The 14,885-nt window shown below is 29.3% G+C and overlaps 1 protein-coding gene across 1 annotated transcript in view; it reads left to right on the top strand.

Moving 5' to 3' along the window:
* LOC105626643 (atrial natriuretic peptide receptor 1) overlaps positions 1–14,885 on the top strand; it is a 94,097-nt gene that overhangs the window by 21,728 nt on the left and 57,484 nt on the right. Inside the window, 4 exon segments of the mRNA XM_012207939.1 lie at positions 8,438–8,552; positions 12,068–12,402; positions 14,134–14,225; positions 14,482–14,620. Coding sequence (XP_012063329.1) covers positions 8,438–8,552; positions 12,068–12,402; positions 14,134–14,225; positions 14,482–14,620 — 681 coding nt within the window.

The following is a 14,885-nucleotide window of genomic DNA, read 5'->3' as shown; positions in this document are numbered from 1 at the left end:
TAATTTGTTAAGTTAAAAATTTTAATTTAATTAGTAAAGTAATTTAAATTAAATTAGTCATATTATTATTAATATATTTTATATATATTTATTATATATATAAATAATTCTTCTCTCTCTCTCTCTCTCTCTCTCTCTCTCTCTCTCACTCTAATCTTACTTATCTTATAATATCTTATATAATATTTTATTTTTATTATAAATAATAAATTATTTATAATTATGTAACTTTATTTATCTTTCTCTTTTACCCTTATATATTATAGTAAAAAAGTTCTTTAAAAAATATAAACTATAAGGTTTTATATTTAGATCAATTTTTGATCAAATTAAAAATATTATAATTTTAAAGCTTCCGACTGCAATTCTTAGTTCTTATTGAATTTTCTTGAAACAGGTGGCAAAGCAAGTGTCTGTTGCCAGTATTATCACGTTCTCGTATCGAGAAACAAAATTACATGACGAGTTTACGTTTAACTCTATTCGAACGGCTGTCTCAGATACTGTATGTCTACGGAGTAGCGAAGACGAAAGACGTGCTATAAAAGAGAAGTAGAAGAAGATTCGATCTATGTGATAATGAGACTCTTCCCGGTACATACAGACGTATAACACCGATCTACCCATTTTACTCGCATCGGCGGTTCGTCTTTTCGTTTTATGCGTCGACTACTTTTTATTGCCGTTCAAATTCTCAATCGATATAAAATGTCACACTCTCGATAGGTCGAATTGATTTATCATGCTATTCTCCGTGTGTCCGTATATATATATACGAAGTATATATATATACGAAGTATATATATATATATATATATACTTTACAATCGATTTTCATCACGACTGACTCAGCGATTGTTTAATTAAATTTCCTTACTTGTATTAAAGGCAATATCCTTTACCTATCTAAATCTACTTATCAATTTTGAAGTTCTGAAAGAAGATAAAAGCCTTTCCTTGATCTTTTACGAATATACTCTTGAAATACTCTTATAATTTGTTCACAAAAACTGAATAAGCAGTATCTCCGTTTAAAGGCAAAGGAATTTTAGGAAAATTTTCTCCGAAAAAATATTAAATACTGATAATCAATTTTCGATAGTGTGACAAAAAAGTAAAATTTTTTGTTGTAAAAGTTATAATTTGTACTAAAAATTTGAATGTGCAACTGTATAAAGAATGCTGCAAAATATTAAATTATACTGAAAAAAATGTACTAAATTAAATATACTAAATGTACTAAATTTTAATAAATATTTGTTTGAATATGATACTAATTTAACATTTACCTAGAATAAATAATATTTATTCAATAAAAAATGATAGTTAAATCAAATTAATGATTTTTGTATCAAATAAATATACGTTTAGTAAATATTTAGTAAATATTCAGCCAGTATTATATATATTCAACAGATATTTATTAAAATTTAATACATTTTTTGTGTATGATTGACATTCGCTACACTAAGAGAAAAAAGTTGCTGTTTCAGAAAAATATTAGTTAATTCAAATGTAGCGGTCACGTACTGTTAAGCGAATAATATTTATTAATTTAAACAAACATTTGTTAATTTAAAGTAATATGTTGACATGATTTGTGTATATTTAACTTAAACATATAAATACTCAAATTAAATAATCGCTACAAATTAAATGCATTTAATCAAGTTAACAACTTTTTTCTGTGTACGATATTTTAACGTATAATTTTACATATACATATTATTGAGAGATATTAGAAGTTAATGATTAGCATTTCGAAGCAATTTACTATAATAATCTACTGTAATTTTATGTATCCCTATTCTGATAGATTTGGTATTTACTATAATCAAAATGCTTTAAACATCGTGGGAAAAAGAAATGTGGCAGGAACAGCGAATAAACTCCAGCCAATACTGACATCTTTAATGTCGACATGCCTGTGTTCACATAATGGAGTGAATGTTTACTCCTTTGTATCGTATGACTCTTGTTAGTCGTTGTCATCGGCGGTAGCTACGGCGACGTTAAACGAAGAGCATCTCTAATGAAAAACTGAGTTGGATCGACCCGTAATAATATAACGACGACAGCATCTCGCATCTAATTGCATTTCACTGGCGTTATGAGATAATTTGTTTCGAAAATAACATATTACAACAGAGCGCGAATGAATTATATTTGAGTATGTAAAATTATTGATAATATCAAATTAAGCTGAAAGAGAAATTCACGACACATCAATAAATTGATATAAAAATTCTTTGATCAATGGAGTTAAGATAAAAGCGATTTCCGTTACATTCAACTCTTTTGCAATTGAATTGAAAACCTGGATAATAGCATTAATCAATTTACGCTGTATAATCATCGGAAGTTCTGAAAATGAATTTGATTTTAACAGTAAATAAGGGAAATAAAATATTACTTAAAATAAAACTTTATAAAATAAAACTTAATCATAATAATGTTAATTAATTCAAAGATTTATTCTTGTTTTTTTTATCATAGTGCATTCATGTTTAATAGATACATACATTAGTCAAAATTTATATAATACTCCTGCATTCTGTGCAATAACAGCGTACATTAAGAAAATTTAATTTATTATATATTTTTAATTGCATCAGATATTCAATCACAATAATCTTTTGAAATGCCTTAGGTACTCTGGAAAAAATGTTTCATATATAATTATATATAATTGTATATACCTACAATATGTCAATTTTTTTATATAGGGTAACTCTGATATATACGCCGCACCTATCAAAACTTAATTTATTAAGTATTATTTACTATGTTTAAAGTAAACAATCAATCAATATTAACAATCAATATTAACTATATTATAATAAAAATTTTGTACTCTCTATATTAATAAAAATTTTGTGACTCTCTCTACTACTATGAAAAAAATATTAGAAATCCGAAATATTTATTTTTCATATTAAAAAATAAATTTTTTGAAATCTTTACATTTTTGCCGTATATTTCATAGAGATAGAATATATAGCTACTCATAGGAGGAGAGAGGGTACGTATAGCTCATGAAAAATTTACAAATAATATATATAAATAAAACGTAAAATGACGTAAAATAATTTATAAAATGTGTTTATAAAGTTTTATTAAAGAATAAGAATGGTAAATATATGAAGTAATAAATAATTACAATCTTTCTACATATATTATAAGTGACATAAGGTACATATTTTATATAATGCGTTTATTGCATTTAGTGAATTGAATCTGCGTACTTTGTATGCTTTGGGCATAAATCCCGGTCGCTAAAAATGCCGTATATCCCAAAGAGGTCGAATAAAACAACAAACTAAACAAAGAATACGAAAGCAAAGCACTTGTATTTTGCTACATAACATACTTTACTATTTCACTACACGTATGTATTACGAAATAATCACTAAGTTTTTTACATATCCTACAGTGATCATTTTATGTAGATTATAATTTATGTTACTTATTACAGTGACAAATCGATTTAACTCACAATAATTCATTAATTTTATTTTATTTTATTAATATTAACAGTAAGAAAAAACTGAAATCATAACACAATATTAATATAACATAAAAACATATAACAGAGTAGTTGCGGGAAAATTATCCCCACTCCTTCTATTTTTTCTGACTTCTACGGCGTAAATCCCAGTGCGGCATACTTGCCGGAGTTACTTTAATTATATATAATTATATATAAAATATATCCATTTATATAACATTTTTGCCCATTTATATAACATTATTAAGATTATTAACAAAAATTTAAATAATATTTAATCTTTACGGTTTGTTGTTCAATTATTCAAATTTAAAACAATACTTTATCTTTCAATTTCTCAAAATAAATTAAATCTACTTCAGTTGTCATCGCATCCAAGTTTTCAATTAGACTTTCAAATTAGTTTAAAAGTTGTATGGAATATTTCTCGTTTAAAGTTACAATATCTGTTAATTTGTAGCTATTATTTTGAAATATTAATTAAACGTAATTAATCAAACATGAACGTAAGCATTCAGATCAAAGAAAATTAATTCTGCACTCTCTCTCGACGCGTTGATAGATTATCTATAGAATTCTATGATGTCTTTCAAAATGTTAATCTCCTGAATTGTATCCTAGCTGATTCAAAGTTAGTTAAAGACATATATGATAGTTGCACCGATTAATGGCGCGTGTTGGACTTGTCGTAAAGCCGGATTATGACTTTGCTTGGATAAACGTTTATATCTGGCCTGGGATGTTGCGGTGCAACCATACCAGTCGCAGATATTACTTTGTAAAAGCGTATTTTGCTTAAATATATTTCGTGAGAATTAAGACATCTGCGGAACAATTTCGCAAGATTAATTTAACAATTTTTTAAATAACATGTTTAATACTTTAGACGTATTATTTGTTGCAGTAACTTGAACCACACAAAATCATAATCGAATTCCTAAATTTTTTAAAAATAATATTCGAAATAATCAGTAAAATAATAAAATATGTTGCTTGAAATGATAAGAGAAAATGAACGTTAGCGTTATTTGGCCCAATGCATGTAATAATAGTATATAACAGCTAAATAATTATATAATTTTTACTAGTAAATACGAATACAAAAACAATTTTTTTTTAATATGTACGTCAAAATGTATATGTAAACAAAATTCTACTTACAATATATATAATTTTATGCGTTGCATACCGCAACACATATAAAACAATTTTGCAAATAATAGTTTTTTAAAATATTAGATGTTTATGTAAGTGAATCAATTCTTGAGAGCGTCGTAATTGAATTGATTTTTCTCTCCAAAAAATTCAAATGGTTAATAAAAATATACCCAAGCTCAAATTTTATTTAGATTTTTGTGGATAACATATATTAAAGTGCTCTTTCTGGATTACGTTTTAAACTTCCTCTTTGAGGAAAATTTTACTCGAAATATATTATATGTATAATATAGTATAAATATAGTACATGTAATGTATACTATAGCATATAGAGTAAAACTTTCCTCAGATAAGAAGTTTTGAAACGTAGCTCTGGAATGGAAAAAAACATCACAATTATTTTTGATTCATATGTCAATAGAACTTTTGCAATATCGTTTAGTGTTGTTTCTTCATATTCTTTTATATAGCAACAAATTATCGATTTGTCAGAGATTTGCTTTTGCAATGCTAATCCAGCATTTAATAAAATCCACATATTTTTACAGATTTTCATCGCGTCCGCAACATTTCCGTTTTAATTCGGATAGTTAATAGTTTTATATTATCGATGCATGTGGAAGGAAGTAAAATGTGTGAACGTCAGCGGTGTACAGAAGATTTTCTGAATTTCATCATGCCGGATTTTATACTTTTACTGTAACATGATAAATATTTGTCCATCCACGATATTGTAAGGGCGTGCATGAAGTTTAGATAATGCGAACTTGGCAAGATAATGCACCTTTTGATAGAGAAGACTCATGTACAAAATCATTTGCGCGTCAAGCATTGACGTAGAAGTGATTGCAAAATGTCAATCTACGATATTTCACTTTAAAATGAAATTCTATAAGGTAACTCCGAACAAATACGCTGCGCTGGGATTTACGCCGTAGAAGTCAGAAAAAATAGGAATGAGATAATTTTCCCGCAACTACTCTATTACATGCCTTTATATTAGTATTGTGTTATGATTTCAGCTTTTTACTATTAATACGGTTAATTAATGAAATTATTGTGAATTGAATGGATTTGTTACTGTAATAAGTAATGCCATCATAAATTATAATCTACATAAAATGATCACTGTAGGGCGCGTAAAAGATTTAGTAGTTATTTCATGATACGTGGAATAGTAAAGCATGTGGTGTAACAAAATACAAGTGTTTTGCTTTTGTATTCTTTATTTAGTTTGTTGTCTTGTATATCACACCTGTTTGGCATTTTTAGCGAGCGGGATTATGCCCAAAGCAAAGTGCGTAGATCAATTCAGTACATTAAATGCAATAAACGCATTATATGAAATATGTATCTTATGTCACACTTGTAATATGTAGGAAAATTGTAATTATTATTTATTAGTTCATATACATATTTACTATTCTTATTTCTTAATAAAACTTTATAAACACATTTTATAAGTTATTGTGTCATACGTTTTATTTATATGCACAAATTTTTCATAAGCCGTACATATCCCCCCCTTCCTTTATGAGTAGCCATATATTCCCTATGAAATATATGGCAAAAATGTAAGGATTTCAAAAAATTAATTTTTTAATATGAAAAATAAATATTTTGGATTTCTAATATTTTTTTCATAGTAGATAGTACAAATTTTTTAATATGAAAAATAAATATTTTGGATTTCTAATATTTTTTTCATAGTAGATAGTACAAAGGTGCGTCAACAAAATCCGAATAAATTTCAATTTAAATTTTCCATTCTATTGTGCCTCCGCCAGAGAAAGCCTCCGCCAGAGAATGCTTGTTGTCTGAGAAAGCCTAATGCTTCTAATAAATAGTCATATTCTCAAAATGGTCATGATATTGAAACCAAGTGCAGAGTATAATCGAAGAGCCGCAATCATCGAAGGCCTTTGCGCTGGACGCTCAGAACGGAAATAATTCGATTCTTTGGATACCTGAGATCAACCGTTTATGACATATTGTGGCAAAATATATGGCTTTAGAACAGTCCAACGAAGGTTCCAGTATGTCAGCGAGGAAAAGTCACTCGAAAGAACACATCGCAGGATCCTGCAGTTACTGAAAGGGTTCAAACATTGATTTCGGATGATCCAGGGCAATTGTTGCGAAAATTAGCATCGATTGTTGGTGTAAGCGAGCCAACAATGCATCGAATTGCCGAAGAGGACCTTCGATACAAATCGTACACATTTAAGATATACGACAGATCTCTCTGAGACTGCCAGGACAAGCCGAGTTGCTCATCTCGGCTCCCATTCTGGCCTCCCAACAGCCCAGATTTAAATTCCTTGGACTACTATGTATGGAGTGTAATTGAAAGGATCACAAACAAGTCTCGGTATCTCAATGTGATGTCATTAAGGACCGCTATTGAGGCAGCATTCGTCGGCATGGACAGCGCTACATTACAGCGTGCAAACGCACCGAGAATAGAGGCCGTCATTCAAATTAATGGAGGATATTGAATAATTGTGCTCTACAGGGATTCCTCAAGTATCATGTAAAAAGATTTTTTGTAATATTTAATTTTTCATTAAAAACATTTTTTTTAAAGAACATTTTGTTTGATTTGTCCGGATTTTGATGACGCATCCTATATACTGATATAGTTCCTTTATAAACATAGTAAATAAATTACCCTATAAACCTATAAACATAGTAAATAATACTTAATAAATTAAGTTTTTGATAGGTACGGCGTATATACCGAAGTTACGTTAATCGAAATTTCCTTGTGACTTCCCTCCTTCCATGTATACCTACTTGAATTCCGTGTTGAATCCGCTCGGTTTAAGCTGGATTGAGTTGGGATAAAGATGTCGAAGCACGACGATATAAGTCATGGAAGTTGTAATGGACAATATAATTTGTTATCTTATTGCTTTAATAACGTGTTTTATAATTTTAGAATTTAGTATGAGACTTAAATGCATTAGTAGATGATTATCTGCAAATATAATCATCGGCAAATAACTATTAAATTTATATTAATTTCTGCAATCATAAAAAGTTACATAATACTGTTCAACGAAAAATACACAAGAACGAAAGTAATCATTTTTCAATTTTTGAGCGCTCATATTATAATTCTGTTCTCAATTAAAAAATTGCAAAATTGCAAATTCCTCAAAACGTGATAGAAACTTGATAGAACACTTTGATAAACAGAATCATATTTAGCGTTTGAAAAATGATTATCTTCGTTCTTATGTTAAGAAAAATAATTTTTTGTTAAATAATATAATTGAAGAACTTATTTTTTTATAAATCATTCTTAATTTAAGAAATAGATATTAATGTATTATGTAAAGTTATAAAAATCTGATAATCTCTAATTTTTTATCTATGACTTGGACTATTTAGAAATGTATTTGAGCTGTACAATTATAAATTTTAAATAAAAGAAATAAGAAAAAATACGATAAATGCAATAAGTTTGCTAATAAAGAGGTTAATGCAAAAATATCTTTTAATATCTATTGGTAATCACAAGTGCAATTAGACTACCTTTTAAAATATATTTTTTAAATATACACTTGCAAATACGTTAACACACATGGAACTGTGTATTTTCGCATAGAATTAAATAGATACATACTTATGCCACATTCATATGCAGCAAATTGCAAATATAATTGGCTCGAGCTCGAACGCATATTGTAAATTGGTTCGATCGCGATAATATTTATATAGATCTCAATGTGCCTCGTAAGAAATTGGTTTTTCTCCCTGTTTCAGTTATAGTGATGTGCGCTAATTCAACGACCATTCGGGAAATATTGCTAGCTGCTGAGGAGCTTGGAATGGTGGACTCAGGGGAATACGTGTTCTTCTCAATAGAGCTCTCCTCTAGGTGAATACATTCGCAATTTTAGCACTAAGAGTAATATTGTATATATTTTTCCGGCGTGAATAGCATGTTATTGCTATTTATTTTGCGAAAGTTTCGCAAAATAAAAAATAATTATAAACATATACGCGATCATATAAACATAACATTTCACGAACATTTAAATGAAACAGGATGTAAAATATTTTTCAAACGTACAAGATGAAAAAATAGTTGCAAGAAAAATCTCGTGCGTATCTGAGAGAACAAAATTAATTTTTTTTTTAATCGCACTATGTACTGAAAATAGAATTATGTTTGTGTATAACAGTTTTCCCTCTTTAATCCGAGAATAGTTACCTATTGGGGTGATTTTTATATCCCAGTATACATATAGCAAGAAAATGAAATTCAACCGTAATAGATTTTTTTATTGATCAGGAAATACGCACCTATTTTTTTATTTCATTTTATTTTTTTTAAATATGAAGTAAGTATATATACATAATAATCTCAAATGCTAATAATTGTAGAATAATTGATAATGTAAACATCAAGTTTTTTTTCTTTTTAATCTGAAGATATTTTCATTTAAAATATTCTATATGTAAATACTTATTAAAATGTATATTATATTGTCTAATGAGACAATATAATTTTAGCTTATGCTAAATCAGCTCAAAATCTGCAGCAATATGAGTCGTATGTTAAAAAACTGGAGCATAAACAGGGATACTTGCACAGCGCGTGTCTCTCTCGAACACTGAAGCCGTTTTATAATTGAAACGAATATGGAGTCATATTCGGTACATATGAGCTGATTTCTTATAGAAGGAAAATTGGCATGAAATACGTCGCATCTGTATTCAGGGAGGAAAAAATAAATAAAAAGACCTTAAAATGGACTCGGACGATGTTTCTTCATAGTAGATTAAAGTATATATGCTCGTTCTATATAGAGAAAAGATTTTTTTATCTGCAAATTAGAATATAATTTCTCTGTAAAAATTCATGTAAATATCTTCTGTCTTATTAACGTAATATCGTCGGTATATTATTCAGTATATTTCGGTAGTAATTACTTGTCTCGATTAACAATAAATAACAAGTAATTTCTATGATTACCTGGAATAATGCTAATATTAATTCAATTATTTAATATAATATGGTTAGAGTGAAACAATTAGGTACATTTACTTTGTTCATTCTGCTTCCTTGAGAAGCTTATTTTATGTTATCAAGAGTTAAAGTTTAGAGTTTAATTCAACTTAATTTATCTCTTGCCACACATCGATATCGTCGATGCATGTGGTCGTGAAGCAATTTGCTCGATTAGATAAACTCACGTACATACTGTATATATACAATTAAGTATGTTAATGCGCTCGCATTCACAGACTGTCTGGTATGCGATTCACCGATCCCTTCTTTTGCAGGATAAAATAATATCGATCTCTTCTTTCGTAGAATAAAGCTATATTAATTTTCAAAAGACATCCCTTACATGTTAGAGAGAGAAATTTGATCAATGAAAATAAGCATGTCGGACGACATTAAATTTCTTGTTTGTACGAAGTGCACATCGTACGATCGTGTTGTTTAACGAAGATTTGAAAAGCTTTGTCCTGGAAAATTGCTAATCTTGGAACGTCGTAAACGTAACGTAGTATGTGATCTTTGCCATCGTAAGAAACTTACGATCGCATTCTTGGATGTTATTTTATTTTTTTGATGGTCTTATTCGAACAATGGTCATGTATCTGCGAATGAAATCAAATGAGAGAGACAAACCTTTTAGTGATCCCCATGATAAAGATCGAACATTAATGATCGTTTGGTTACATAAAGAAAATATCCGTCTCTGTGAAAGCAAAACTATTGTAGCGAATATCCAGTTGCATTTTCGCTTCGTTCTTTGTCTTTCTAGATCTCGTTAATAGAGGATATCATGCGATTTCGGGTCGAGTGGAACTTATCCGTCGGAAACCTTAAACCGCATCCTTCAAATCGAATCAGAATAGACATTGATACCATTGTAAACCGTATAAATCACTAAATTGTATAATCTTCACCATTATGCCAGTAATAGAGAAATAATGAAACAGTTTTCAAAAAGAAAAATATAAGCAAAAATTTTCGCATGAAGTTAGCAAAATCTTGCTTTCATACATTTTTTTCTAGTGCGAAAAATGAAAATCGGATTTAACATGAGAATTAAAACAAACACGAAATAGAAAAGCAACTTGATCATCTCATAGCTTGAGCAACGATTGATGTTGACTTCAGCAGTAATTGGAATTTTTATTCATCATCAGTTTTTCCAACTAGAATTAATCCAATAACTTTTCTACAATGCTAGTCCATTGCAGATGTTGAAAAAAAAATACCACGCGTCTTTTGAATTCACATTCATTATGCAAAAAACGTACCCGGTTTTTTCTTGGATAATTAAGCATCTCTGATGTTCCTATCTATAAAATTCCCATATATAAAAAGTCAAGAAATTTCCAGAATGCCAAGCAGAGAAAAACTTTGCGGAGTGACTTAAGATTGCTTTTGAACTATGTCGATTTTTATTCGCTCACCTTAAGCTCGGAAGAGATGTGCAAGATATAAAAAAAAATAAACAAGTGAGCCTTCGTTGGCGCAGACGCCCACGGTGACGCCGTGTTATTCCCAACGACGTCACTTTATTTAATCACGAGTCCCGTAATCGTTCCGCCACCCACACCATGATTTTTTTTCTACTTGAGAATTTTCACGCCTTGTAATTTAAGTGTTACACGCATTACATATGGTAGATGTTTGTGACTTTTATATGTTCCAATTATAACGTAACGATCGAGCATCATAAAATGAAAGTTATGATCTCTGGTAACGATATAAAGGCGAAAAGCTGCTCGGTCACAGTGTAGTTAAATGATGTTTCACATCGAAACATAAATTAATTGGGTCGCATATCATGTCGCTTTAATATCAACGATTTCAGATAATATTCCAGGAAACAAAATATACATAGTTGTAAAAATCCAATATTTTTAACAATTCAGTATATAATATGAGAGAGATTATTTTTATAAATTTATTTCAATTAAATGTAGCAAGCTTAAAAGAAAAAAAAAATTTAAACTTTTACATTCTGTTTTTGATATGTGTATTTTTTTAAGTATATTTTTCATAACATAATCTTTTCTTAGCAGAATTTATATTATGAGCTACTTTTATAATATTATATTTATGCAATATATCGGCTTTAATGTGATAACATTAAATGAAATTTAATTATATAAAATAATTAAAATAATCTATGAAATAATTAAAATAATCTTTTTTGAAGATTTCAATATGATACGTAATAGTTTATTATTTAAAAAATGCTTAATTTGTACAGCAGTTTTTGTAACGATAAAATTTTCATAAAATTAAAGTCAAATCTTTTTATCCAATGATTCGACAAACGCGAGGATTTTTTTGTATCATAATAATATATATCTGTAAAAACCTTATTGCGGAGGATCAAGTGAATTAATGTATTCTAGCGATAATGATTCCAAGGAACCATGGAGAGTCGACAGCGACACAGATGAGAGGAACGAGAAGGCTCGAAAGGCTTATCAAGCCTTATTAACAGTGACGGCGCGCACTCCAGACAATCTAGAGTACCTGAATTTTTCGCGCGAAGTTAAATCTCTGGCTCAGAACAAATATAACTTCATTTTCGGTAACAGCTCAGTCTCAACCTTCGTAACGGCATTTTACGATGCTGTGTTGCTTTACGCTCTGGTCCTTAAAGAGAGCCTACCAGAGAAGCCGGGTGAGGTCAACCTAGATGGCGGTAATTTGACGCGGAGAATGTGGGGAAAAAGTTTCAAGGGTAAGTTTCAATTTTTCTAATTTATTATACTTGTATTTATAACAGAAGTCATTCGCGTCAGTCAATCAAGCATGACTTATGTCGATTGTGGAGAATTATTTAAGAATTTACGAAAAGCGTCTTCTTATTCACGATGGAAAATCATGTTGTCCATTATCAGTATTTGTTGCATTAACGCCAACGGATCGTCGCACATCGTTTGTAAATACAGTTACAAAACTAGCACAGTTTTTTTTTAATAAAAAAGCTTCGACGATAAATGTAACAATATCGACAGTGTCGTTAAGAGGTATAGAAAAAACTTAAACTCATAGAATGAAAATCGACCAATAACATGGAAGAGGATGAAATTGATAATATCATCGTTAATTAGAAAAGCTTTGGCCAAAACAATTAAATTAACTATCCCGATGAATCGTTCACAACAATCTGTCAAAGATGTCACGGTTTTCCAATTTTAATAAGGAAATTTATACATCGTTTTTTTATCTTTCTTTCTCTTTCTAATTCCTTGAAATGTTATTTGAATGTTTATAATATTTTCATTTTTGCCACGCATATAACGTGTTTCAAGTACTAAGCGCTTCCTTTAATTTTAAATTCTTCAATTAATTTGGAAGCGACCGCCTTAAAAAATATTTACAGTTGCACGTAAATAAATTTATATTTATATTCAAATATTTATCAGTCTGAATTTATGTTATTTTATCTTGCAATATGAGAATATAAACAATTGCTTTTTGCTCTGACTTTATGTCTCATCTGTCAAGCAAATATTTTTGAAGTATGATTTTCTATTTCCTTACATATACATATACATATACGCTACAAAGTTCCGTCCCGATTTTCGACTCGTGAGTTTTCTAAAAGAATTTTATAGCTGACGTAACTACCGTCAAAAGGATGCAAGGTTGCCAGTTTGCTTTGTATTTTAATGCATCTTGTTCATGTCTCATGTTATATCAAAAAGAACGACTTTTCTGAAGTATCTAAGAATTTTGATAGAAATTGATCTGAAAATAATTTTGTTAGACCACCAAAATAATGTAGTATCTAGAAATCTCAATTAATCAATTAATCTGTTTCCTACATAATCAAAATTATGTAGGAAACTTTAAGGATGCGTTCTATTTAACGTTCATAATAATCCTTGCGTGCATTTCATCTAATATTTGATAAACAAGAGTGAAATATCGATTGTGAGCGTTACTTAAGTGGAACATACTCAAGATGAGTTGCAAATAATTTTAACAAAGTTTCTAGCAATCAACTTGGGCGTCCTGCATAATTATTTTGCTGACCCAACAAAACAAGTTTCAGATCAATAGCTAACTAACTGTTTACTTAGCAGAATTGTTTTATCGAGCTCCTATATACATTCTCATAGAGCATTGCTATATATTGCATTCCTATATATTGGTTATGTCGAACTACAGTGAGATTTTTATCACCGTGCGAAATCAAGTTCTTCGAGAATTAACAATTCTTTCCAACTACCTGACTATAATATTCAATTTTAATTAAGTATTAAGTAATTAAGACCCGGTTGCATCAAACGTTACTTTGATTTTAAACGAAATTTAAAACTCTCTTTGTCTTGTTTTAAAGCTGAAAAAGAGACAAAGAGAGTTTTAAATTTCGCTTAAAATTAAAGTAACATTGATGCAATCAGGCCTAAACCATTGAGTAATCGTAAATGCTTTATTTTTACATAATTATGATTAATTCTAGGAATAACTGGTGATGTAAATATCGATGAAAATGGCGATAGAATTGCGGATTATTCTCTGCTGGATATGGACCCGGAAACCTCCAGATTCGAAGTAAGACATCTCCGAAAATTAACAATTATCTATTTCTAATTATAAGATACAATTTTATCCAAAGTCCCGCAACTAAAATAATTTAATTTGAGATGTTGCGAGTTAGTGAGTGAATTTAATATTATCAAGCTAACTAATAATAAGTATAAAATCCGATAACATCTCTAACGCGTATTGTTTTACTCTGTAACACACTCATGAACTTATTTCATCCTCTTCCGTGCTTTCATCTTATTCGTGAATTAATTCTCCGCAGATTGTAGCCAATTATTACGGTGCGAATAAAACATTGGAATATATCCCTGGGAAACAAATTCACTGGGCCGGTGGTCGTTCAGAACCACCCCCGGACACACCTACGTGCGGATTCGACGGATCATTATGTCCTGATAATTGTGAGTGGGTAACGCTTTTTTAATCTTAATTTAAATATAATATGCGATATAGAATTGCAAAAATACGATAGAAATATATAATCGCATTTAATGAGAAATAAAACAATTTTTATATTTAATAAATTTTAATAACTTTTCGTGACTAAAAATATGTAATATTTATATTGGATTGTTTGAAATAAAACATAGAACTTTTTTTGAAATCGCGTTGGCATAATTCTTTTAGTGCATAAAGCAATCTTGATTCTTTCTCTCTCTCTCTCTC

The sequence above is a fragment of the Atta cephalotes genome (assembly GCF_000143395.1).
Source record: "Atta cephalotes unplaced genomic scaffold scaffold00001, whole genome shotgun sequence".
In the NCBI taxonomy this organism is placed as follows: Eukaryota; Metazoa; Arthropoda; class Insecta; order Hymenoptera; family Formicidae; genus Atta; species Atta cephalotes.
This window is presented reverse-complemented; position numbering and strand designations above follow the sequence as displayed.